A 27,799-nucleotide genomic window follows, 5' to 3' on the forward strand; every position below is an offset into this window, starting at 1 on the left:
TACTCCAAATCACAAGAGTTCCATTATTTGTTCATTCAAGTAAAACATGTTGGTGGAAAAAATACTCACATGCTTAACAAATTTTATACAAATTGCAAGAACTTTTTATACATTTACTTTTACTGATGAAAACCCAAACCTCTGAACATTCAAAACGTGGAAGATTAAGCTCTACTCTCTGTTGTTCCAATATTGGGAATCCAGATTGATTGGATATAGATCAGGAGCAGATGTAGAAGATGAAGTCCATGGTCCATCTACTGACATGCTTTGTGTCTGGCTTTCACTCACGGTTTGATCTTGTTTCTGCCAAAAATGATCCTGGATGGCCTTATACCTTACCTCATCATCAGTGATGCTTGAGTCTGGAACAAATTCCTGGATGGCAGCCTGGCCTTCAAGCATGCTTACCACTGCGGACATGGCAGGCCTAAGTGTTGAAGATGTGTTAGTGCATAGTAGAGCCACATTAATCATTCTCATCACCTCTTCTTTGTCAAACTCCGACCCCAACCTTATATCCACTAAATCCATCAATTTCCCCTTCTTTTTCAAAATTAGGGCCTGATAAAATAGGAAAAGGGTTAGAAGACAGGCTTGTTTTAAACTCAAGTTATACAAAAAATTTTAATCAACCATCATGAAAATAACAAATAATAAGGATGTGATATAACAAGAGATCCAACGTACCCAGTCAAGTAGATAAACAGATTCCCCCTTTGGCCTGAAACTAGTGTTGCTTTTTCCACTGACAATTTCCAAGGCAACAATTCCAAAACTGTAAACATCTGCTTTGTCGGTTAGGTAACCTCTCATTGCATACTCCGGTGCCATATATCCACTGAAAATTGAATATTATCATATCAAATTTCATATATGATACTGCACCTTTCAAAAGCTATGGATCTTGTAAGAGTACAGATATTTCCCTAAGGTATAATATTATTAAGTTCAACCAGTGAATGGGTCATGCTGCTTTTAGTTAAACATTACAGTTTAGATTTTGGGAGGTCAAGGGGACATTTGGTATGTTCCTTTGCAATGTCTCTAGTGTTCTGGAAATCAAAAGAAAACAAGAGGGCTCTTGGAAACACCAGAATACTGCCAAAGGAATCACACCTAGTGGATCAAATTTTCGGAATTATAAAAGGTAACCAAGATAATATTTCTTCTCTTTATTATAGAATAAAAAATCATTACTACAAGTTTTAAAAAATGTGGAGTATGGTAACTCACAAAGTTCCAGCTACTCGTGTGCTTATGTGAGTGTTCTCCTCTTCGTCAAGCTTGGCCAAGCCAAAGTCAGATATCTTTGGGTTAAGATCCTTATCAAGAAGTACATTGGTAGCCTTGATATCTCGGTGAACGATCTTCAACCTTGATTCTTCATGGAGATAAGCTAAGCCTCTTGCTATCCCAACACAAATCTTTTGCCTGGTTGGCCAATCCAATTTCAACTGGGACTCTTCTGGACCTTTATATCATCAAGTGAAAATAAATTGGAATTTTAGCTGTCTTTCAAGAAGTATTCTTGTATGCAATGAAGAAAATAAGCTAATCTTACCAAACAAAGCACGAGCAAGGCTGTTATTTTCCATGAACTCATATACCAGCAACAACTGATTTCCTTCAATACAACATCCATATAGCTTTACAAGATGGGGATGTTGCAGAGCAGATATCATGCCTATCTCGTTTACAAATTCACGATTTCCTTGTTTTGATTTGGAAGAAAGCTGTTTGACTGCTATCACAGTACCATCTGATAGCACACCCTGTGTTTGAATAATAAATTAATAAAATAATAAAGTGCCTCTATATAACATTTATACTTGATGACAAAAAGTAACAAACCAAGAAAAGAGGTTAGCATGGAGAATACCTTGTAAACAGGGCCAAAGCCACCTTCCCCTATCTTATTTGCAGGATCAAAGTCGTTTGTGGCAGCTTTAATTTGTCTTAGTGTAAAGGAACCAGTTTGTAGGTCTAGACCTCTAAGATCTGTCCAAGGAGACGAATAACATGAGAAATGCGTCAGAGAAAGTCATAACTCGTAAGTTGTTTTGTAACTATTAATTTACACTGCACATTCAGTTTTCACAAACTGAAATAATTATAAGGTCCAACTCAATATAGGAACATGAGAAGCCATGGGAAATAAGGAACGTTAGGGTCGTATTTCCCCTTAATTAAAAATCTCGTTACAATTTGTACAGAATAATACACTACATTACTGGAAAAGCACCAAAAAAAAAAAAGGAACAGGATAACCAAAGTTTCCGTAAAAATAGAAGCACTTTATTAGCTCCTGCAGCAGTTATTGTCCACTGTTAATATAGTTAATAAAACAAGAACATCCACTTCTTCCTTTTTTTTATATTAATTTTCATGAAATAACTGCTTTTGTTCTTGACTTCTGTTTTCTGTAGAATAATTGGTTTGTCCGCACCTTGGTCCATTGTATTTTTGTGACCCAGACAGCCTTTCCACCAAAGTATACCCAGAACCAAGAAGATGACGCCTACTATTGAGACCACAATTCCAGCCACAGCACCCGCTGATAGTGTCTTTCCACCTTCTTGAGGAATTGGGAACTCTGCAAGAAGAATTATTATCAAAATTCAGATATTCATGCTTATTGGACAGTGATATGAGTAGCCAATTTCAAAGAGTTACATAACTTGGCTGACTTAAAACAACTATCCCAAAATTAAAGCAAACAACCATAAACTAACATAATTTTCCTTTATATTCTCAATACGTTACTTCTTTATGACAACTCTTTTGAATTTATTTTGAGCTGTTCTTTTCCTGGCGACTACAGATGCAAAACAAAATTCGTTCACTGATTTGATGATTGCATATAATCTGTTCTAATCATGTCAGTTCAGTCAGACATTTGATCATCTTAGTCAAAATGAATTAGGATAATAAGAGAAGCTATGTGAAAAAAAAAAAACTGTATTTACCCGGATCCACAGAGATGGCTGATATTAGAGGACCATAAACTCCTCTAGTAGGAATTCCTGTTGTTCCTTTCCCAGCCCAATGGAAGCGGATTGCTAAAGTGCCACTTGATACATCAACTGCACTAAAGTTCTTAATGATTGCCTTGCCATTTCTACCTGCTTCTTTTGCTATATTAAAATCTTTCAACACCAACTTTTCCTGCATTAAACTGATAGCAGTTAGACTTGACTTAAGATATCAGACTTGTATCTTTTTCTTGTAGTTATTTAACAATACCTGAATATATACATCGAATATCCGTCTTCCAAGGCTGCTATAATTTTGGCCATTTGTAAAAATGATCTCTGCAAAGTGGAGTTTCACAGTGTAATTTCCCTTTCCCAGACAGTAACCATAATATGTGAGAGAAAGGGGAGAGAGACGTGCCGACTTGTACAATTCAGAGTTTCCAGGGTTGTTCAAGGGTGTTGATGTAGTTGAAAATGTATAATCATCTACAGTTTTGTCATCATCTAAGAAGTAACCAGTGCTGCTAAATGCCCAGTTATATTTACTATTTTGAAAAAACTTTGAGGAAGCAGGTGTCTCTTGATCAGCTGCATATGTGATATCTCCTATGGATAATTCTCTTCCACCACAATTTATATGGAGTTTGTACCCATCTAGGACAAAGGCAACAAGAAATTAGTGGCCATGTTACACCAAAAGATTAGCATAAAAAAGACATATTTCAGTTGCACCTCATATTTATGCATAACATAGTTTGGTTAAAGAATTTGTTAGTCAAAAAAGAAACCAGTCATATGCATAGCAGGTCAAGATTATTACTGAATATTCCTTGAATAAGAATTTTGTAGGACCAACAGAAGGGATTATTGAATGATCTCTAGCCACTTGATCCAATTAAATTACAATGGATTTCTAATGGCAAGTTATCCGATTTTAAAAGAGATAGAGAAAAATCAAATGATTGGTACCTTTTGTTGGCAAATTTAACATAGGAAGATTAATGCCATGGACAATCTACGAAAAAGAAGACATTTTCTGTGTATCCCCAAATTGGTGCATTCTATGTAAAACTAATGGTGAGTTGTTACCACCTACTAATCTCCTGCCATTTATTGCATGCATTTTGGAATAGTTTGTTTCTTTATTTGGGTGAAAGTGGACTTTGCTAGCGGAGATGAAAAGGTTGTTTAATCTGTCAAAATTAAGGTGGCCTAAAAGAAGGGGAAGAATTCTTAGAGATGCACAAGAGCTGCAATGATTTTGGCCTATTTGGGAAGAACAGAATGCAAGAATTTTCTTAGAAAAGGAAAGAAGGAACCAGTGGCGTAATGTGTTATGACTAGGGTGATACATTGGGATAGAACATTGGACATCTTCTCACAATTTTCCTATGATGATATTTAGAGGAAATGGGAAGAGGTGGCAAAAGGCTCTTCAAAAAGGAATTAACACTTTCTATTTGGTTATCTCATTCTGAAGGATTTATTAAACTAAATTTTGATGGGAGTAGTCAAGTAATCCAAACCCATCTGGAGTAGGGGGAATATTCAAAGATAAAGATGTTCACGTTGTTGCTTTGTTCTCAGGACCAGTAGGTTCTGGGAACTCTTTAGGGCTGGATTTCTGACTGTTATTCAAGGGGTACAGATAGCAAGGGAGTTCAACATGGAGAAGTTGATTACTAAAGGGGATTCTAAGTTGGTGTTGGGATGGTTGAAGGATCTGGAGACTATAATATGGGCTTATAGAGATGAAGTCAAGAGGTTTAAATGGTTAACTAGCAACATAGCATTAGATATACAATGGGTTCAGAGATCGGAAAATGGGATGGATGATACATTTAGCAAAGTAAGGGGTTAACTGGGAACAACTGTACTGGGCTCAGTTGTAATCTGATTTTAAGTTTTTTTGTGAGACTCTTACCTCTCCAAGGGATGCTTGTACTTATGTATTTAAAGGGCAGCCCAGTGCACAAGGCTCCCACCAATGTGAGGTCTGGGGAGGGCCATATATACACAGCCTTAACCCTGCACATACAGAGAGGCTATTTCCAATATTTGAGCCTTGGTCTCCCAAGTTGCAATGGAGCAACCCAATCGTTGCACCAAGGCCCACCCTCGGTTGTACTTATGTATATATTGTTGCTTAATTAATAAAATTTTTTAAAGTTACTTATCAAAAAAGCAAATGGTTGGTATCTTTTTTTATATCAATCAATTTCATTTTTTAAGCTGATTTTTCACCCTAGAAAAATCTTAGATGGGGCCTATAAAATGTTAAGAATTCAAATACCATGCAAACTGGCCTTATTTCTGCCTCTTATCTTCATGGCTTCATCTGTTTATAATATACCTTTAGAACCGAGAAAAAAACAATAGGTTACCAAAATTTTGCAAATTTAAGTTATGCTTGTATTTATTTCTGGTTTTTTGAAACATAAAAACAATATTTGATAACTTCTAATATGCTATTGTTAATGAAATGATGATTTTAACTAAATAGATAAAATAGAAGATAAGTGCATATTAATTAATATATTCTTCTTAAACATTTTATAGTCTTGAACATAGCCAATGCTTAAGTATATAAGAACGTTATTCATTTCATAAACAAAAGAGAAGATTTGGTTTTCATTTTCTTCCCATCTTCACCTTCACCATTTTATATTATCCTTGATTATATCTTTGACCAAAAACATAATTGATATGGTTTGCTACCTTTAGAATGATTTTCTCATGAGAATCCTTTGGTTTACCAAAGTAATGTAATACAGATTATGTCATTTACAGTGGCAGAAAATAAATTATATGAAACCATAAAGCAAATTTCTTTACCAAGAAACTCATGCAAGGCAACAACCAAAGGTCTAACTTCAGAATTGAGTACTTACTTTGTGAGCAACTAAGGCCCTGCATGCATGCAATTAATCCAGTTCTACATAAAAATGAAGTCAAGAAAATGTCAGCACTACGAAATTATGATGAAAGATATTCACGTAAAAACAAATAGATTAAAGTACTTGTCTGCAAGTACTTTTAATTAAATACATGACCTGTAAATGTGTTGTATAAAACGAAAAGTAGAAACTTACGAGTTTTTTCCTAAAGAATAGCTTCCAAACAAATTTCTGAAGAAATATAAAGGAAAAGGTTAATAGCGAAACTGAAATATTTTATTACAGCAACATAGAAGAATTTGGAACTGCATTGAATGTTCTTACACATTTCGTTGTTGACAACTAGGTTGCAGTGTGCTTCCCAATGTAAAGTTGTTATAGGACAAATCACTGTATGTCAAAATTAAACAATCGTTTTCTTGAAGAAAAGAATAATGAAGCAAAATTTTATTTATATAAGACACTGTCATTTGTTGTTTGAAAAACTGAAACTTTTGACTAAAAACGATGACACTAATAGTATCAAGAAACTAGAAAGACGAACTTACATGCTCTCCCCTTTCTTCACCATCCAATCAGGTATAGGACCATTTAGCAAATTTCCAGTAAGATATCTAAACAACAAAACATCAATGATTTAGTGTAATTGAGAAGTTGCATCATAAAAACATTTTAGAAACTTGATACTAGATTACCAAACTGCAACTATTAGATCTTACATGTAATCCACTTTTGTTAGCTTTGAAAAGGTACTTGGAATCTCCCCTGTCAGCTTGTTAAAGCCGAGGTCTCTGCAGGAACATGTGGAAATAAATACAATAAGAGAAAAGTTGCAACCTTTTTTTAAATCATTTCTTTTGAATACTTTTTATCAATGGTTACCATTTAGAAATTTGTGATAAAAAAGTGTCAGCATATCTGTCTGAATTATAATATGAAAGTTCTCTCTCTTGAATGGCTAGAAAAACAAACTCAAACAATTTTCAGGTGCAACCTAACCATGTCCACTCAAGTATTCTACAAACCTTACCAATTAAAGGCATGTGAGCAGAAAAGATAAAAAAAGGCCTTAGCCAATGTTTGTCCCAGCTATTTGGGGTCTTGGGAGGGATAGACTGGAAATGGTCCTAACCTTTAGCATTTTTTACACAAAGTGGCTGCTCTCAGACTCAAATCTATGTTATCAGGCTTGCCAGTCCGAGATGTGAGCACAAAAGACAGATTAACTAAAAAGTGTAGGTAAGTATTTAGTACAAGCTCTTGAGTTGGTTAAGGCATATTGTTGCTTCTTCTCTCCATCTAGATACATGAACTTTATTTAATCTTAATTGTCTAACTAGCTAACTGCTTCTTACTCATGGGTAGATTGTTACATATTATTTCAATACTTTTCTTTTAATTTGCATCCAAGTGAACCTCCATTTGCTATGACAGAATAGCTATCCTTCTTTTTTTGAAAAGGGCACCTAAAAAAGTATACTTGCTACAATACAAGCACTACTGACAAACTATTTTTTCTATTCTCTATATAAAATGACAAGGAGTGAAGACAAGAATCTTGAGACAGAATGGCATGGAAAGAATGGGAGTTCTACACTATTGGTAGGTATGTACAGCTCACCCGGACCCTTAAAGAACACTCAGACACCAAGAGTAACACCACAGGAGCACTTACAAGCAGCTTGCAATCAACCCCCATGCTGTGATGAACTTGCGGTACACTGCCACCTTTGCGATGAACCCGCAAAGCATTAAGCAAAACTGCGATAAATCCACGGTCCACTGTTGAGACCCAAACACTCCTTCCAGAATCCACTAGGGGAGTAGAGCAGGCCACCACCCATCAGCCATTCACAAGGAGACAGAGAAGACAGGCGACAGAGCCCCAGAATTAGTTACACTCAGAGTAGGTTACTCTGCCGCCAGAGGATATTCCATCCATGTTATCTGCCAGAGTTAGTTACCCAGAAATCAGAGGATATTCCCTCTGATACTACACCTGTAGGCCAGCTATATAAGGCCATCATCATATAATGAAAGCAATGAATGATTCTCCTTTAATTTTCTTCTCCCTGAGTCCAGTTTATTCCTTCCTTCCCTTCTCTTTTTCTCTCCATCTTTTGTTTCAGGAGGTCAAGCCTCCCTCGAAGAGGATTCCGAGGTGAGCCGAAACACACCAAGTTGGTATTAGAGCCAAGTCGCAGACCAGCTATGCCGCAGACAAGATCCTCTACCATGGAAGATAGAGTCGACCAACTTGAGATTGGGTTCCACCAGGTACTGAACGAACTCAGGGATCTCAAGGTGGTCATCTCTAACCTCGCCTCTCAACAACAGTCCGGCGAGACCAGTCATCCAGCAGGGGCTGACGCCTCTGCTTCCGGTAGCCAAGGAACAGGGTATTACCCCGCCGGAAAGGTCACTAAAATCAAATTTCCCAACTATTCCAGTGGAGATCCCATTCCTTGAATTTTCAGAGCAGAGAGATTCTTCGAGTACCATGAAACCCCTGCACACCAGCGCGTCGCCATTGCCTCCATTCACCTAGAAGGAGACGCTATTCTCTGGCTCCAGTGGTATTGACAAACCCATCCTCAGGTAACTTGGGCGGAGTTCACGGAAGCTCTGTGAATCCGTTTTGGGCCGACGACGTTCGTGGATTACGACGAACTCCTCACTCAACTAAAACAGACAGGGACGGTAGCAGACTACCAGCTCGAGTTCAAAAGAATGGCAACTAGGGTACATGGATGGCCGGAGAAGGCCTTGGTAGGGTGTTTTGTGGGAGGTCTCAGAGAAGACATCCACCTGGAAGTGAGAGCTTTTCGACCAGCAACAGACATGGCGGCGGTGGGTATGGCTCGCCTGCAAGAAGAGAAGATCGATAGTATGCGCAGAACCAGCAAGCTATCCTACCTGAATGTGAGGGTTCCCCAGCGGGCCGAACAGCAACCCATTAAACAAGTTGGGGATTCTCAGAAGCCATTTTTCCCAGGCCCACTGTGCCCTTCAAACACCTCTCGTGGGCTGAGATGCAGGCCCGACGCGAGAAGGGCCTCTGTTACAATTGTGATGACAAGTTTGGACCAGGCCATAAGTGTAGAGTCCAGTGAGTGTTTCTCCTTCAGACAGAGGAAGAACCGGAAGGGACCGTCCCAGAACACGTAGAAGACTGTGAATTGATCTCAGATGAACCTGAACCTGTTGGAGCCAAGATCTCCTTACATGCCCTCATGGGCCTCAACCCTCTTCAGTCCATGTGAATAGAAGGAAGGTTGGTGGGCTGATCTGTGATGATCTTGATTGACAGTGGCTCTACCCTGAATTTCATCACTTGCCGATTAGCAAGGCAACTAGGTATGACTATACAACCCACTCCACTCTTTTCGATCTATGTGGCTAATGAAAGTCAGATGTTATGTGATGGTGTGTGCAAGAAGGAAAAGATCCTTATACAAGGCCACTATTTTGTGGTAGATCTCCACCCATTGGATTTCTCATGGGCTGATATTATTTTGGGAATTCATTGGTTACGTGGCCTAGGGCCTGCACTTTGTGATTAGGCCAAAATGACAATGGACTTTTATCAGGATGGTCAGACTTGCCATCTACAAGGGGTGCGGCCTCCGAGTCCCCAAGGTGATACTGTAGCTTCCATGTTACGGGCCTCCAAGGATACTGGACAGCCCTTATTTATGCACTTAGGCATGCAGCCCACAGTTCCAACTTTAAACAATCAAGTCTGTGACCAACCCACGGAAGCCCAACACGAGGCACTACGATCGATACTCGATCAGTTTGGTGATGTGTTCAAGGAACCAATCCAATTACCTCCACCCCGGGCCCATGACCATCAGATACCCCTCTTACCAGATTCTAAACCGGCCAATGTGAGGCCATATAGATACCCCTATTTTCAGAAGCTAGAAATTGAGAAGGCGGTAAGAGAGCTAATGAACAAGGGGCATATACAGACCAGCACTAGCCCATTTTCTTCCCCTGTACTCCTAGTAAAAAAGAAGGATGGTAGTTGGCGGTTTTGTGTAGATTACCGGGCCCTGAATCAGATTACAGTGAAGGACAAGTTCCCGATACCCCTCATTGATGAACTGCTGGATGAGTTAGGAGAAGCACAGGTGTTTTCCAAACTTGACCTGCGATCTGGGTATCATCAGATCCGGGTTCACCGGGCCGACATCCACAAGACAGCCTTCAGAACCCATGATGGCCATTATGAGTTTCTGGTTATGCCGTTTGGACTCACAAACGCCCCCTCTACCTTCCAGGACCTCATGAATGACATTTTCAGGCCATTCTTAAGGCAATATATTTTAGTATTCTTCGATGACATTCTGGTTTACAGCAAGGATTGGGACGCCCATATGGAACATCTGAAACTTACCCTCACCACTCTAAGGGAACATCAGTTACATGCCAAAATGACTAAGTGTTCTTTTGGACAAAAACAGATACAATACTTAGGCCATGTGGTTGCAGCAGGGCGGGTCATGGCAGACCCAGAAAAGATAGATGCCATCCAAAAATGGCCCACGCCCACTACTGTAAAGGCTCTCAGGGGGTTCCTTGGGCTTACCGGGTATTATAGGCGCTTCATTAAGGGGTATGGGCTCATGGTCGCCCCTCTAACGCGTATGTTGAAGAAGGATTCTTTCAGCTGGGCTGATGAGGCCCAACGGGCCTTTGAAGACTTGAAGACAGCAGTTTCGAGCCCTCCAGCCCTTACTCTTCCGGACTTCACCCAGCCCTTTGAGATAGAGTGTGATGCCTCAGGTGCAGGGGTAGGGGCCGTCCTGATGCAGAAGGGGCAGCCCATTGCTTACTCCAGCAAGGCCCTATCAGCCGCTCACCAGAACCAGTCCACTTATGTCAAGGAGATGATGGCAGTGGTAATGGCAGTCCAGAAATGGCATACATACCTATTGGGACACCAATTTATCATAAGATTAGACCAACGAAGTCTGAAGTATATAGCAGAACAAAGAGTGCACACCCAGGAGCAGCAAAAGTGGCTTAGTAAATTGATGGGCTTCGACTACCGAATAGACTAAAACCTGGGCCCGCCAACAGGGTAGCTGATGCCTTATCGCGGGTAGAGGAGCTGGTCCAACTAACCTACTCTCAGCCCAGTTTTCCCTTGTTTGAAGCCATACGGCAAGAGGCAAGGTCTGACCCGCAGCTGCAGGACATTAGGGAAAAATTGAGGCAGGACCCTTCCCAGGTTGCAAGTTACCAAATTGTAGGACCAGACCTCTTCTTTAAGGGCAGGTTCGTGATTGCTCCAAATTCCAGCCACAAAACTGAACTATTGAAGTTGTTTCATGATTCCACTTTGGGGGGACATTCAGGAGTGCTAAGGACTCTAAAGAGGCTCAGCAGCCACTACCATTGGGTAGGAATGCGCAAGGACGTGTTACACTATGTATCCGAATGCCAAACCTGTCAACAAAAGAAATACTCCTCACAGTCTCCCGCGGGCCTTCTACAACCCCTCAAGATTCTAGAGCAAGTATGCGAAGACCTCTCCATGGACTTCATCACCGGATTTCCCCATTCTTTAGGGAGGAGGTTATCATGGTAGTAGTTGACCGTCTCACCAAGTATAGCCATTTCTCTACCATGCCTCACCCTTACACTGCAGCAATGGTGGCTGACGTCTTCATACGGGACGTCAAAATTACATGGGACACCAAGATCCATTGTCTCGGACCGTGACCCTACCTTCCTGAGTTCATTTTGGAAGGAATACTTCTGATTGCAAGGAACCCAACTGCACCCATCCACAAGTTACCACCCCCAGACGGATGGACAGACTGAAGTTCTTAATATGTGCTTAGAAGCCTACCTAAGATGCTTCATAGGGGAGAAGCCCAAACAGTGGGCCCACTGGCTTCCATGGGCAGAATACTGGTACAACACGACTTATCAATCAGTGGCAGGAATGACACCCTTCAAGGCTCTATATGGCAGAGAACCTCCTCCCATATTACCTTATGAATTTGGGTTGGCTAAGGTGGCAGAAGTAGAGACTCGCCTACTAGAAAGAGACAAGATCCTTAGACTGCTCAAGGCCAATTTGATTAAAGCCCAGGAACGGATGAAGGTCTACCATGACTCTCACCACCGCCCACTAGAGTTTCAGGTAGGTGATTTGTCTACCTTAAGCTCCAACCTTACTGCCAGGTCTCAGTGATGAGATGGGCTTGGCACAAGTTAGCTCCCAGATATTATGGGCCCTATAAGGTGCTGGAGAGAGTGGGCCTTGTTGCTTACTGTTAGAATGCTCGGTCAGGGGTATTTTGGTCATTATGGTTTATCTTCTTGAAAGTGAAAGGTCTATTGTATCTGAGTTTAAGTTATGTGTTCCATCTTCTATGAGGGACAAAATAGTCTTTCTTGTAACTCTAAGTTTTATGAATAAAATTCAAGTGGGTCGGCTAGGAGTGATTTTTCAGATTCTCTCTTCTAGTCTGGCTGAACACTCTTCTTCTTCTTTCTCTTTTCTTTCTTCCTTCTTCTTCTTTACTTTGACCTAGAATCAACTAGGGTTTATTCACATGGTATCAGAGCAATAAGGTCTCGTGTTTTCTAGCTGTTGTCTTCTTCTTGGGTTCACCACCAGCTTCACAGTAGGTTTCATCATCCTACAACTGACCTGATTGGAGACTCGATAAAGGGCTGAAAAGGAGTTGCCATTTTAAGGGCCTGGAGGTGAGAATGCCTCTGGCCGGTGCTGTGGTGGTCGTTGAAGTGGTATACTAGACCCTCTATTCAGTGTACGAAGAGGGCTGGACGTATACAGGTATGGACACTGCTGTCGTGTGATAAAAAATGGACTGTGAATGCTAATTTTTTGTGCTTCAAAAGTTAGTTGTTGTGGTGCTGGGTGAGACTGATGCACATATCAGTCATGTTCCTTTGTTTTCTTGTGCGCATGTGTGCTGAAAGAAGAGTAGTAGACTGCTGAAGTCCACGACAGCAATGGTGTGGTGATGGTTGTGCTGTGGTGGCTGACATATCTATGATTCTAAATGCTTAAAAGTGAACTCCTAGACCTTGTGTGTAATCAGTTCTGCAGTATGCAGTCCAAGTGTTTGATGTGTTGACTGAATGATTTCAGCTTTAGAGTGTAGTGTGTAATGTGCAGTTGAAGAAGGTGGAGTTGGTGGTATCATAAGTGAGATAAGTCTTGTGAAGAGTGTGAGATTGTGGTGTATATTCAAAGGTGAAATAATTGAGATGGCTTCATTTGCAGATGGGAATGACAACAAAACCGGCATCATGCTTTCTCCAGATTATCTAAGTGTTCAGATTACATCCATCAAGTTGAATGGTGAGAACTATGTACCATGGACAAAATCTGTGGAGGTGTTCTTGAAGGCCAAGAGGAAAGTAAAACATGTGAGAGAGGAGAAACCTTCCTCTGATTCCCCAGGGTTCAGTGATTGGGAACAAGATGATGCATAGATAATGACATGGCTTTGGAACAGCATGGAACCAAAGATTAGTGTGAACTTCATGTTCCTAGGTAGAGCCAAAGAAATCTGGGATCATGCTAAAAAGTTTTACTGTGGACAAGACAACACAACTAGGGTATATTAGTTATACCAAGAGTGCTTCAATTTGAAGCAAGGAAGTCAAAGCTTAGAAGAGTATTATGCAAGTTTGACGAACATCCGCAATGAGCTAAATGTGTATCACCCTCAAACATCAGATGTCCAGATCCAACAACAGCAATGTGAACAACTTGATGTGACTAGGTTTCTTGTGGGCTTGAAGGCTAAGTATGAACCTGTTAGAGCACAGATATTGGGGGGATCAGCTCTCCCCTCACTTGAAGAAGTTTTTGCCCGTCTTAAGAAGACATCCATTGAGCCGGTAGAACATTCTTCCTTCTCTGATAGATCTAGTTTGGTAGTGACTAAAGGGAGTGGCCGTGGAAGTAGAAGTGGTGGTGGCAGCAGTGGCCCTCCAAGCAACTGTGGTGGACACATGTTTAACCGGGCTAGTGGCTGAACTGGAGGCCAAGAGTCACGGGGAAGCCGTGGAAAAGGAAGGAGTAATGCTTAGAGAAAATGTACACATTGTGGCTTAGAGGGGCACACAGTTAATTTCTGCTATGATTTGCGTGGTCCACCCAACACTTAGGCTAACCATGCTACATCTAAGAGTAGTAGCACAATTACTGAAAGCCAACAAACTGCCCCAACCCCCTCCACACCCGCTTGTGCTTCCGAGCAGGAAATGGTGAGTGTACCACAGGTAGTATATGAGCAATTCCTTCAAACACCTCAGCAGAACACAGCTACACTTGCCCATTCAGGTATGACTTGCTTAGCTTCCAAAGCCTCACCCTGGATCATTGATTCTGGAGCCTCAGACCATATGTCTAGGGCTCTTGATGTATTTTCTTCCCTTTCTCGCTCCTCCACATCTCAGACAGTTACACTTGCTAATGGTTCTACATCTCCTATTTGTGGTGTTGGTGATGTTGATCTCTCCTCCTTGTCTTTAGCATCTGTTTTATATGTTCCTAAGTTCCCTTTTAACCTTATGTCTGTTAGCAGATTAACCAAGTCCATTAATTGTTCTGTAACCTTCTTTCCTTCTTGTGTGTTTCAGGATCTCAAGATGGGGAGGAAGATTGGTGGAGGGCAAGAAGCAGGTGGTTTGTATTACCTTGATGGTGGTGGCCCCCCAGTGGCTTTTCAATCGTCTCTTACTCCTCTCCAGTGGCACTACAGACTTGGTTATCCCTCTCTCAAGGTTTTGAAGCTGTTAGTTCCTTCCTTGAGTCATCTTTCATCATTAGATTGTGAGTCATGTCAGTTGGGAAAACATCATCGATTCTCATTTAGTCCAAGAGTTGATAGTCGTGTCTCAAGTCCGTTTGCCTTAGTTCATTCTGATGTATGGGGTCCAGTTAAAGTGGTGTCATACAATGGGTATAAGTATTTTGTAATCTTTGTTGATGACTTTTCAAGGATGACATGGATCTATCTTATGAAAGACTGTAGTGAATTGTTCTCTATTTTTCAAAAATTTCATGCTGAAATACGCACTCAATTTGGTGTTCCTATGAAAATACTTCGCTTCGATAATGCCAAAGAATACAACTCCTCACCATTTCAGCAATACCTAGAACATCATGGGATAATTCATCAAACTTCTTGTGCTTACACCCCGCAACAAAATGGTGTGGCTGAACAGAAAAATAGACATCTTCTTGAAACTGCTCGGTCCTTGATGATCAATATGAATGTCCAAAGCACTTTTGGAGTGATGTTGTTCTTACATCATGCTTTCTGATAAATCGGATGCCCATGTCAATCCTTGGAAGTCAATCCCCTTTCTCTGTGTTGTTTCCCACTTTGTCTCCATTTCCTCTCACCCCAAGAGTCTTTGGTTGTGTTTGCTTTGTTCAACACTTGGGGCCTGGAGTAGACAAGCTAGATGCTCGAGCTACGAAGTGTATTTTTCTTGGCTACTCAAGAACTCAGAAAGGGTATAAGTTTTATAACCCAAAATTTCATAAATCGTTTGTGTGCTCTGATGTCACCTTCTTTGAATCAGTTCCATTTTTCTCAGATGCCGGGGTCTCTTCTTCTCCCCATGTGGTTCCTCTTCCCGTACCGGTTGTGGACACTCTTCCCGTAGCTCCCATTCCTAATGCCGATGCACATCATATGCCTGTTACTACAGAGAGGCCGCCAATTACTCAAGTGTATACCGGCAGAAGTGCTTCGGCCCCTCCTCCACTTCAGCACCTGTCGACAGATCCTGCTCCTGCTTCTTCTCCCTCAGATCTTGATCTCCCTATTGCTTTGCGGAAAGGTAAACGCACTTGTACTTCTCATCCCATTTCAGACTATGTTTCCATTGCTCACCTTGCTGCTTCTCATTGCAAGTTTATATCATTACTCTCATCGGTTCCCATTCCCAAGACTGTACAGGAAGTCCTTGCCTCCCCAGGGTGGCGGCAAGCCATGGAAGAAGAACTCTCTACTCTACAACATAATCACACGTGGGAACTCACCACTCTTCCTCCCGATAAGCACACTGTTGGGTGTAAATGGGTCTATACAGTGAAGCATCTTCCTGATGGCAATGTGGAACGATTGAAGGCAAGGTTAGTGGCCAAGGGCTATTCTCAGTTATATGGTGTGGATTATATGGAGACATTTTCTCCTGTGGCTAAAATTGGTTCAGTTCGGGTGTTGATCTCATTGACTGCTATATATGATCTCTCGTACAACTTGACATAAAAAATGCCTTCCTACATGGTGATCTTGCTGAGGAGGTGTATATGGAGCAACCACCAGGGTTTGTTGCTCAGGGGGAGGCTGGTAAGGTGTGCAGGCTCAAAAAGGCAATCTATGGACTGAAACAATCTCCACGTGCATGGTTTGGCAGGTTCAGTGAAGTGGTGAAGGCCTTTGGGATGAAACAAGTGTCAGGTTGATCATTCTGTGTTCAGCTATAACTCAAAGGATGGGAAAATCTTGCTAGTCGTGTATGTGGATGACATTGTCATAACTGGAAGTGATAGCAATGGAATTGATAGGCTAAAAAAATTCTTACAGGACCACTTCAATACGAAAGATTTGGGGAAGCTAAAGAATTTCCTAGGAATAGAGGTTGCGAGGTCGAAATAGGGGATCAACCTATGTCAGAGAAAATATGTTCTTGATCTACTTGAAGAAACAGGGTTGTTAGGTGCTAAACCAGCAGAGACTCCTATGGAACTCAATGCCAAGTTAAGTGCGGATGCAGGTGAAGAGTTTGATGATCCTGGAAGATACAGAAGGTTGGTGGGAAAGTTGAACTACCTGACCATTACCCGACCAGATATATCATTTGTTGTGAGTGTGGTGAGTCAGTTTATGCAACATCCCCGGGTTCCTCGCTGGGAAGCTGTTATGAGAATTGTTAGGTACCTAAAGGGTGCTCCAGGTCGTGGTTTGTTATACCAAAAGGGAGGAACTCTTGAGATAGTAGGGTACACAGATGCTGACGGGCTAGCTCTATATCAGACAGGAGATCAACCACATGGTATTGTACCTTCCTGGGTGGCAATCTTGTAACTTGGAAGAGCAAGAAGCAAACAATGGTGGCAAGAAGTAGTGCAGAAGCAAAGTACAGAGCTATGGCCCATACCACATGTGAACTAGAATGGCTGGAGAACTTACTACAGGAGATGGGATTCTCAATTGACAAACCCATGAAACTATACTGTGATAAGTGGGGTAATAACTACATCTCATGTGACCTCAGGAAATCAGTGGGCAGATCTCTTCACAAAGGGATTGTCTCGGGGAAGAATAGATTACATTTGTAACAAGCTGGGACTATATGATATATAACCTCTAGCTTGAGGGAGAGAGTTAGAATGCTCGGTCAGGGGTATTTTGGCCATTCTGGTTTATCTTCTTGAAAGTGAAAAGTCTATTGTATCTGAGTTTAAGTTATGTGTCCCATCTTCTATGAGGGAAAAAATAGTCTTTCTTGTAACTCTAAGTTTTATGAATAAAATTCAAGTGGGTCGGCTAGGAGAGTGATTTTTCATATTCTCTCTTCTAGTATGGCCGGACACTCTTCTTCTTTCTCTTTTCTTTCTTCTTTCTTCTTCTTTACTTTGACCTAGAATCAACTAGGGTTTATTCACACTTACAGATTGGACCTCCCTGCTACCTCGAAGCTTCACCTAGTGTTTCACATCTCATTTCTCAGGAAAGCTGTGGGGAATCATACCCCTATCTCACCCAACTTACCCCAATTTACAGAGGAAGGGGACATTTACACGGAGCCTATCAAGATTGTGGATTTCCGATGGGTTCGACAAGGAGGGCAGGTTGTGCCAGAAGCCAAGGTTGAATGGGTCGGACTACCTCCAGAAGAAGCCACTTGGGAACCTTATCTAAGGCTGAATGAGAGGTTTCCCAACCTAGACCTTGAGGGCAAGGTCAGTGCTAAGGGGGGAGGAACTGTTGAGACCCAAACACTCCTTCCAAAACCCACTAGGGGAGTGGAGCAGGCCACCACCCATCAGCCATTCACAAGGAGACAGAGAAGACAGGCGACAGAGCCCCAGAATTAGTTACACTCAGAGTTGGTTACTCTGCCGCCAGAGGATATTCCATCCATGTTATCTACCAGAGTTAGTTACCCAGAAATCAGAGGATATTCCCTCTGATATTACACCTATAGGCCAGCTATATAAGGACATCATCATATGATGAAAGCAATGAATGATTCTCCTTTAATTTTCTTCTCCCTAAGTCTAGTTTATTCCTTCCTTCCCTTCTCTTTTTCTCTCCATCTTCTGTTTCAGGAGGTCAAGCCTCCCTCGAAGAGGCTTCCGAGGTGAGTGGGAACTCACCATCCACCAAGTTCAGTCAACGCCCGAACCTAAATGAACCTCAAAAAGACCCGTCCAATAGACCCAAACACACCTAAGTGTGCGATGGAGCCACACCTACAGTGACATGCAATGAACTCACAACCCACGAGCCCACTCTGGATGACAGGTTAAAAAGGGCAGTAGGCCGAGCCCACAGCGAGGTCAGCGTGTGCCCGAACACACGCAAATCCACGACAGCAAAGGACTTTGCAAACTGCCACGTGGAATTGACGAAGTACCAACCACCGAACGGTGACGTCATTGTTGCCACATAGGATTAGTCATGATGTGCAAAAAGGTAGTAGCACACGTGAGTAATGAGGGATCTCAAGGATAAGGAAAGCCAATCCTTGAAGAAAATCCTCATGAGACACGTGGCGATACCTTAGTAGCGCACCCAATGATTGACAGCGAATCAAATATTCCCTTCCCCGATACAAAGCGGATATGTTAATCTCCTACCTTTTAGGATCTGGGGACCTCCTTCATAAATAGAGATCCTCCTCACATTGGAACTCATCCGGTCCTAAGCATTTTCTACTGATACTCTCGAGCATCCACAGCTCTTCCATTTCTTTAAGACCTTCACCTTCCTTCACTCTCGAGGCTTCTCTTTGTCTTTCAAAGAGACCGCTCCCCAGCCCAACCTTACCCCCGTCCTACACTATCATTTGAAAAATGTATAGTGGAGATAACCACATAAAGGTAAGGAAAATATTTATGAAAAATAGTTGCAATAATAAATGTTTATTCCCCATAGACTTAGGCACATATTCTCGAATCCCTAAAGTTGTTTACCATGGTTATTGTCATATGTGTTAGGGAAATTCTGCTCTTTCCTTCTACCTTGATCTTCTCAGACAATGAATAGGATGGAAAAGATAATAAGGGACTTTTTATGGGATCCAAGGAATGATCATAAGGACCATCTTTTGAATTGGTGGCTTAGGAATTGAGAGGATGAAGTAGAAAAATATGGCACTATTGGGCAAATGATTATGGAGATTCCCCAGAGAATTGGAGACATTGTGTAACTGGGTTATTAAAAGCATCTATGGGCTTCATCCTAACAGGTAGGGCATGGATCCTGTTAGAAATAAAACTGTAAGAAGCTCTTGGAAATCAATTCTGACCTCAGTTCCTATTTTCATGCAACATATAAATATGATGATGCAAGTTCTGGAATCAAGGTGAATTTTTGGGAAGATATTTGGTTGGGAGGTACTCCCTTCTTCCAAGTCTTTCCTAGAATCTATAATTTATCAAATCTCAAAAATAAACCTATCTCTGATTTAGTGTCCTATGGGGGGAAGAGGTTTGGTTCGGGATTTGGGGGTCAAGGAGAGCTTTAAGGAACTCTAAAATGGGGGATTTTGTTTCTCTACTTGACACTTTTCAAGAGGTGGGTTTAGTTCCTTCAGGGGTAGGATGAGAGAGTTTAGGATGTCAAATACCAGTGGTATTTTTCTTGTTCACTTCCCTTTTTTCAAACTTTTTACCAATCTACTGCAATAAACCAGTACCCAACTAAAGAGCTTTAGTGCGGTCCCATCCCCCCTAAGGTAAAGGTTTTCTGTTGGGGATCTGCCAATCAAGTACTTAACAATTGTGATAGACTCCAAAGGAAGCGTCTGGTGTCTCCCCCCTCATGTGTGCATTCTATGCCTGAGGAGTGGGGATTATTTGTCAATGTATGCAAGGAGCAGTGTTGTGGGGATTGTGGAATGAAAAAAATCCACACATATTTGAAGAATCAATGGAGGCTGCAGAGTTTATTTGAGCTTATAAAAATAAGAGTTGCACATTGGGCTTTAATTTGTGATGAGTTCAAGGGTATTTTCCTTAGTGAAATGCTAAAGATTGGAAGGTAATAGCTGAATTTCATGCCAGAAGACAGCAAAGGACTGAATTATGGAAATCCCCAAATTCAGGTAAATTAACTTCAACTTTGATGGATCTTGCCTTGGAAATCTGGGAGAGTCAGGTGTCAGGGGAGCTCTTAGGGATTATTCTGGTAACATAGACATCAGTTTTTCTGGTCCCATTGGGCATGGTAAGGGCTGAGGCTTTGAGATACAAGCTTTGGTTCATGGATTTAAATTAATGAGCGAGCAAAGATTGAAGGAAGTGGGGGTCGAGGGTGACTGCCAAGCCATAATCAGCTGGATGAAATCTCAAGAACAGATCCCTTGGAAGTTTAAGCTGATGGTGAGACAGGCTCAGATATTAAGCTCCAACTTGAACAGCTTATTCAGTTGGGTTCCTAGAAGTGCTTATGTTACAGCCGATTCTCTAGCAATAGTAGGGGTATCTAGAACCAGTTAGTTTGGGGATGCCTAGGGCCAGGAGGTAATGTGTAATTGTATTTGATTTTTATTATATTATTGGGCTCCTTGGAGAAGCTTGTACTATTGGGCCTGCTGTTCACTTTGGTGAGAGGTGTGGTGTTCTCTGATTCATAAAAAGTTCTGTTATTTATCCAAAAAAATCGTAGAAATCATAATATTTCCACTGTAAATATTGGAAATAGTCTTTTTGTTTGTTTCTTCTTTTTCATCTTCAACTTCACCCTAAATTGAGTTAATGATGGGTTTCTATCCCCTATCCCTAATAGAGAAAGTTGTTGTAATCATCCATTTTCTTTATATTTCATATTCTCCAAGTTTCTCACTGCAATTCTGTTTACCATATTCAACAAAATAATACAAAGCCTCAATAACTAACAATGTAGTATCCATTTTTCTTCATTGTCAGAGGATTGAAATAATGAGCAATGGAGTTGTCCAGCAAGCTGCCACATCCCTTTAGTTGCATAAACAGTGCCTTTAGAGGAAATGAAACCGCTGGACTGTCCTCTGTAATGTTTCATTGTGATAAGCCTCGACAATCTACTATAGATACTTCATCTCATCTGAATAATGTCCTTTGATATTGTAATTTGATCAAGACCTATTATTTAATTCATTTCAAACTATATTGAAGTAAAAGTGAAAATTAGCGTAACAAGATAACCACTTGCATTATTCTGCATTAGGTTGCAACTTATTTTGACTTCCATATACCATTTACCCAATGTTCTATGCAAGATAGAAAATAAACTCTACAGTGTTCCAATCCATAAACTGCATAACAATTAACAAATGTGTAGAAGAATAATTTATGAAATCTTTTCACATGTCAAGCACCATACAACTGTTCCATTTACAAAACAAGAAACGAAAAAGAAACATTTGGTTAATAAGTACTTGTATTTCTTTACTTCTAAAAGAACCTTGTTGGGAGATAAAGGTTTGGACTTACAAAGTTTTGAGTTTTGTCATGTCAGAAAGATATGAAGGTAAACCTCCAATGATATTGCAACTCCTTAATATCCTATATTAAGCAATCAAATAAATTCTATTTCAGACCATTAAAAAAATAACAGATGGGTATATGCTTCCATAAACTGAGATTTATAACCATACAACTCACAGTGTCTTCATGTTTGCCATATTACTCAGTGGTGGAAAAGTCGATTCTGTTCCACTTATGTCGCTTATCCTCCTGAACAAAAATTTCACCAATAGTAACAAATAAGAATTCTTTAGTTAATTATTAAAAAAGAGTATCCATTTAATCAAATGAGGAAAATAATATGAAATGTATTCTATTCTTTTCTTGGTTGTTTTAAACCTTCAATAACAGATGTTTTCTGGCAGAGGGAGGGCTTCATGGCAGATCCAAACCATTCATCTAGTAAGGATACTCTGGATTAGCTACATGTATTGTTTCATTTTCAGCCCCATACATCACCAAATATTGATTTTTCTTCAGCAAATGATTGCCTTTGGAAGTTTCAAATGTACAAGGATGGAAAACAAAATGTTATTCATCCATCTGATGAGGGATACCATGGATTAGCTACATGTATTTTTTCCCTTTCAGCCCCATACACTGTTACATCTTGATTGTTCCTCTGCGAAAATTTGCCTTTGGAATTTTCAACTGTTCAAGGGTGAAAAATGGCTCTTAAGCCATCTGATGAACCATACCATGGACATGGATTAGCTACATGTATTGTTTCCTTTCCAGCTCCATAAAGCACCACACATTGATTCTTCCTCTGTAAATAATTGCCTTTGGAATTTTCAAATGTACATGGGTGAAGAAACAGCTCTTCATTTATCTAATGAAAACTGGATTATCAACATGTATTTCTTTCTTTTCAGCCCCATACCACCACATATTGATTTTTCCTCTGAACATATTAGATTTTTCAAATGTAAAAGGTGAAAAAATAGCTCTTCCCATCATGTGGAAAAAACCCACTGGGTTGAAACTTGCTACAAGAAAAGGTGATATGGTTCACATGTAGAATCATTTTAAGATTCCCCTGGGAGGGAACGTGTAAAAAAAAAAACTACATGTATGAGTCTCAGTAAATGTTCACTCACAAGTCAGTTAAGTTTTCCATGAATGAAATATTAGAAGGAATAGGCCCCTGCAAACCACTTGCCTGTATTGCACTGTCATCAAGAAAATTGGAGTTAAATGAAGAAAATGGCACCTTCAAATTTTACCACTAAAAAGCAATTTAAATTTTGGAAGTAGGAATCCATACAGTTTTTCAAGTTTTGTCCATTTTCCTATAAAACTGGGTATCGTCCCATTAAATTGGTTATCGCTTATACGGCTGCATATGTCAATGGATGAAAAAGATGAGCAAAATGGAAGAGGTGACCTGTGATTGAACAAAATGGAAAATGTAATAGAAACTAACAAGTCTCCCAAGTTCGCCAGCTTGGAAAATGCCTCTGGTAATGGCCCCGTGAAATTATTTGAGGAAATCAATCTAGAAAGTGAAAAAAAAAAAGCATAAGAAAATTCTTGATATATAGGCATACTCAATAAAGCTGAAAACCAGCACCAATCAATCGGGCAATGAATGTAAAAACCAGAAATGCCTTACATTCGCTCTAAGCCTACAATATTCCCAAGTTCTGAAGGAAGAACTCCAGAGAGCTGATTGTACTCGAGTGACCTGAAAATTGGCATTGATTTAAGCAAAAGTAATGAATAACTTTACACTCAAACATAGAAACTCACTCGCGCTCACGCGCACACAGGCACATGAAGGAGATCGGAGATCAATACTTACAAGTTTTTGAGAGTGGTGATGTTTCCGAATTCTTTTGGGATTGGACCAGACAAACGGTTCCCGAGAAGAGAGCTGCGGAAACCCTAGTTCATTAATTTTCAGACCTAAAAGCTTTCGTTTGCAAAACGAACATGAGAGTGAGTAAGAGAAGAAACAGCTTACATATTCACTAACTGCATAGTACCCCATTCTGAGGGTATTGTACCGTTAAGGTAGTTGCGGGTTAAGTCACTGGAAAGGAAAAAATAAAAAGAATGGCTGTTAAGTTAGTTATTATCGGAATGTGTAAGTTAGCAAACGATGTAAGAAAATGCTAGGATGAACCACGGAGATATAGGAAGTTATAACTTACATCTCTTGGAGATACGGAAGCTTCACCAACTCTGGTGGGAGCACGCCTGGTAAACTCTGAACTTTGAGAACTCTGAACTCCAAAAAAATAAGAACAAAAGCGATTTCAGAGCTGTCTAAAATCTTTGAAAAAAATAATAAAATTAGAGAATTTGGCTGGTACAGCCAGTAGTCACAGTCCGTCATTAACCCATCCGGTTGGACCGATAATCCGGTCACATTTTCAGTAACCTGCCGTATTACATGAAATTCTGTTGACTCGAAAAATGTCCCATTGACTTAGAATGGTTGAACCCTTTAATCTGTCTTAATGGTATTATCTATTTTTTTGTTAATTTTTATTGTTATGATTATGACTTGTGATGTTATGGATTAATTCATTGGTCCAAATGGTTAAACCGCAAAACCATTAACAAAAGGGAAAGGCGATTCAGACTCTAACTAGGTAGAAGTAAGTGCCCGTTTGAGAGGGCTTTCGGATGCAGCTTTTGACATTCCGAGCTGGACTCCACATGAAAACGCCAGAAACTGTGTTTGGTAAAAATTCGGAAAGCCTTTCACTGTGTTCAAAATGACAAAAACGCTACTAAAAGTACAAAGTTACTCCGGGTACTCAACCATCATGATCAAATCACCTCACTTCTTGCAGCCTTGCATTGAGAATATCTACACTAAAAAAAAAAAATTATACAAGTAGAAATAGAAGACTGCAAATGGTGTAAATACGGTCTTGTAAACACTGAAGTCGATCTCTTTGCAAAACCATTCCAAATGAGCCCTATGTTATTGAATGGCCAAATATGGACATTGAAATATCGATTTTATCCCTAAAATTGTATCAAATGTCAATAATACCTGTAAATTTGAATTTTTTTTAATTTAAAATATTTTAATAATTAATACTCCGCAGTCTGCACTTATTTAAAGGAATATCAAAGTCGGTTACTTTTATTTATTTTTTTAATAAGTCAACGACAAGGACAACATGAAAACAGCTTGACAGTATAGGATTGGGATCTCTTACACATGGCGCCTCACACCGATCTCTTTAGGAATATATTCTAATGCATGGTGGGATGCGTGCGCCTGTGTGAAGAACAGATCCGGTCTCGGCAGTATGGCATGATATGGCAGGACAGTGGACCCCACTAATTAAATTAGAGGATTCTAATCCAAGAGTTTTTGATCGGAGAGAGTGAGACAGTGACCAATAGTCCACGTGTATGTATTGACCAAAGTCCAGGGCCGAACAAAACAATGGGACAGATAGACTGTACGGTGATGTCCGTGACCAATAAATAGTCCATGATCCATCATCGCGTTCGCGGCGGATAAGTATGCGAACAGCAAATTGTAAATAAAAAAAAAATCTGACGTGGCAACAATTAATTACAATACATACATGCTGGTGACGTGGCAAAGGGTGTTGTTGGAGAAGGAGCAGTTACAGTACACCGCGTTCTCGAATCCCTTCTCGGGATTCGCAGTCGTCCATCCCGATAGGCCGCTGCATGGGTCCACGCTGAAATCCCAGTTCGTTTTCCCCAACGTTTTCGCTATCTGACGCAACGCGTTCACTGAAATTAAACAGAAATCATTATGTTAACATTACCATATTGCCCATGGTTTTCTTCCGCGAAGTTCTAAGGCAAGGGATATTTTAGTCACAACGATTAAGTTATCCTAATTAAGGAAACATTAATCAACAATTATTAAGCTATCACATCCTGTTTTTCGGAAACTACTGGGAGACGTTGTTTTGAGAGTCTGGTCTGGTTTATGGCTTGCTTCGGCAGAAGAACAGAGTCAGGACTCAGGAACTCAGGAAACTTATTGCAGCTGGCCCTTTACAGTTGGCCGGATGACATGATCAGACTGGAGTTAAGACTTTGATGAGTTAGATGAATTGTCCAGAGCTCAATTGATCACACCTACGATTCATTAATTAAAAGAAACAAAAAGAAAGAAAGAGAACAGATAAACTCTCGTTTCTCCAACCAAAAACAGCCATGAAAATGATAATTATTCTCTATAGAATTGGATAAAAATTAAACTTGATCAGAGTTCTTCTTGCTCTATAGAATTGGATAATCCGGTACTCTGGTCAGGATAAAGGTTTATGGTCGACTGGAAAAGGGAAAGAAGGATTCGATCGACTTAAGCGAAATTGAGAAACATTCTTTTTGCAGGAAGTAGAACTTTGAGAAATCTTTCATGTGGATCTATCTTAGAAAGTGAAAACTGAAGAGAAAATTAAACAGACCCTTCACGATTCATTCTCTGTAACTAGCTAGGAGTAAATGAGTAATTGACTTACCTTCATCCTTCGCAAGGGTCGCTCCAGATGCCAAAGTCAGTAAGCAACTCAACCCAACGACCACCCAAACCACCAAACAACGTCCCGTGAACATCTTTCCAACCTTCAGAAGAGATTGGAGGGACCAGACCAGCTTCGCTTTTGGATTATCAGATGCGGAAATCTTTCTTCAACGAGTCTGAAACTCTCAAGTCATAGAGATGAGCTCTGTCTGCTCTGCTGCTAAATGGGTTTGAAGTTCGAACTTCAGAGAGAGGTGGTTGAGGAGTAGAAATAAAGTATTAAGAGTCCAGAAGCTGGGCAGTAAATCAAACGTAAACAGGTGCTGCTCTTGACTTTTATGTAAAGATACCAAGCATCGAACTCTCTAATTTGATGAAATAAAGCTGTTCTTATCAACATCCAGAGGTTGTTGTTGACCAATTCTTATTTGTATGTGTTTCGTTGACTTTTTTTTTAACCCTTCTACTCGGAGACGGCGCTGGGGAACCAGTGAGTGAGTAATTAGCAACGCGGTCATTCGTCTAGTTGCCAACTGCCAAGGGATTTCTATTATCGGTTCAAACCGTTCAGGAACTTACTCTTGTCGATCGGCCCAGATTCCAGACCAAAGGCTGCGTTTGTTTGAGTGTAAATACCATACCAGTGTAATTAAATACTCCAGTCGTATTTCGTAGGCGTTTGGATGGAGTTTAATTAAATATCAAAAATCGATATAAAATTCTATTTGTTGGCTTGTAATCCCGATTCTGTTGCTATTTTGTTTAACAATTTAAATTATGTCATGGTCAAGTTAGTTGAGTCTTTTTAGCTGTTTTAGTGGGATATCTTCATGTACTCCTAATCTTTAGGTTCTGATGGCAGAAGAATAGGAGTTTAGGTGGGTTTAGCCTATTATAAATAGGCCATTAGTTCATAGTTTTTTTTCAGTGTAGCCACTTGGAATCTGAAATAAAAGTTCTTCTCCTCATATCCTCTCGTACTTTGCTCCTGTTAGTCTTTGTTCCTACGTTTGATACTATATCAGTGGTATCAGAGCAGGTGCAATGAATAGAACAGCTTGGTTCAAATCTCAGTTCCTGTCTTGGATGGGAAAAATTACAATCGGTGGAGTGTCCAAATGAGGGTGTTTTTTGATTACCATGAGTTGTTAGATGTCGTGGAGAATGGGGTTGCTGATCTTGTAGAAAACGCAACCGATGCACAGAAAAATGCCCACCGTGAAAACAAAAAGAAGGATAAGAAGGCACTGTATTTCATTCATTAAGGGGTGAATGATGAAGTCTTTGAGAAGATTGCAGGAGCAACCATGTCAAAACAAGCCTGTGATACCTTGATGATGTTGTACAAAGGTGCGGACAAAGTTAAGAAGGTGAGACTCCAAACTTTGAGACGTCAATATAATATGAGATCCTACAAATGGAGTCTTCTGAGACTATTGCTACTTATATTAGTCGAGTTCTTGCTTTGTTGGAGACCTGTTTATAAGATAAACAGAACAAAAGACAGCTTCACCTCAGAATGAATTGAGCATTCCTTTGGCCTTTAGCAAGCTCCTCGTCATGTCCATGATACTCTTGTTCTTCCTCTACCACGTCCGTGTCCTCGACCTCTTGTGTTTTGTTGGTGGGTTGAATCTGATTTCTCTTGGTCATTATTTTGGCTACCTCCTGCTTCATAATTGTTGTTATAGCCACCACG

The 27,799-nt window shown here is 40.4% G+C and overlaps 1 protein-coding gene across 1 annotated transcript; it reads right to left on the reverse strand.

Annotated features, from left to right (window-relative positions):
* On the reverse strand, positions 1-26,464 carry LOC148867131 (putative leucine-rich repeat receptor-like serine/threonine-protein kinase At3g14840). The gene is made up of 24 exons (XM_088980784.1): positions 26,099-26,464; positions 25,184-25,358; positions 23,783-23,854; positions 23,593-23,661; positions 23,431-23,502; positions 23,242-23,313; positions 23,053-23,124; positions 22,894-22,965; positions 22,727-22,798; positions 21,765-21,836; positions 21,594-21,665; positions 6,595-6,666; positions 6,424-6,489; positions 6,200-6,265; positions 6,071-6,106; positions 5,870-5,913; positions 3,247-3,632; positions 2,970-3,168; positions 2,450-2,596; positions 1,883-2,001; positions 1,565-1,775; positions 1,237-1,474; positions 691-841; positions 1-564 (listed from the first exon to the last, which is right to left on the reverse strand). The coding sequence occupies exons 1-24, from the start codon at positions 26,190-26,192 to the stop codon at positions 172-174; spliced, it is 3,042 nt and encodes a 1,013-aa protein (XP_088836910.1). The 5' UTR covers positions 26,193-26,464; the 3' UTR covers positions 1-171.
* Between the last annotated feature and the right edge of the window lie 1,335 nt (positions 26,465-27,799).

The sequence above is a fragment of the Nelumbo lutea genome, chromosome 3, assembly GCF_056320005.1.
Source record: "Nelumbo lutea isolate HS-2025 chromosome 3, American lotus-T2T, whole genome shotgun sequence".
Classification (NCBI taxonomy): Eukaryota; Viridiplantae; Streptophyta; class Magnoliopsida; order Proteales; family Nelumbonaceae; genus Nelumbo; species Nelumbo lutea.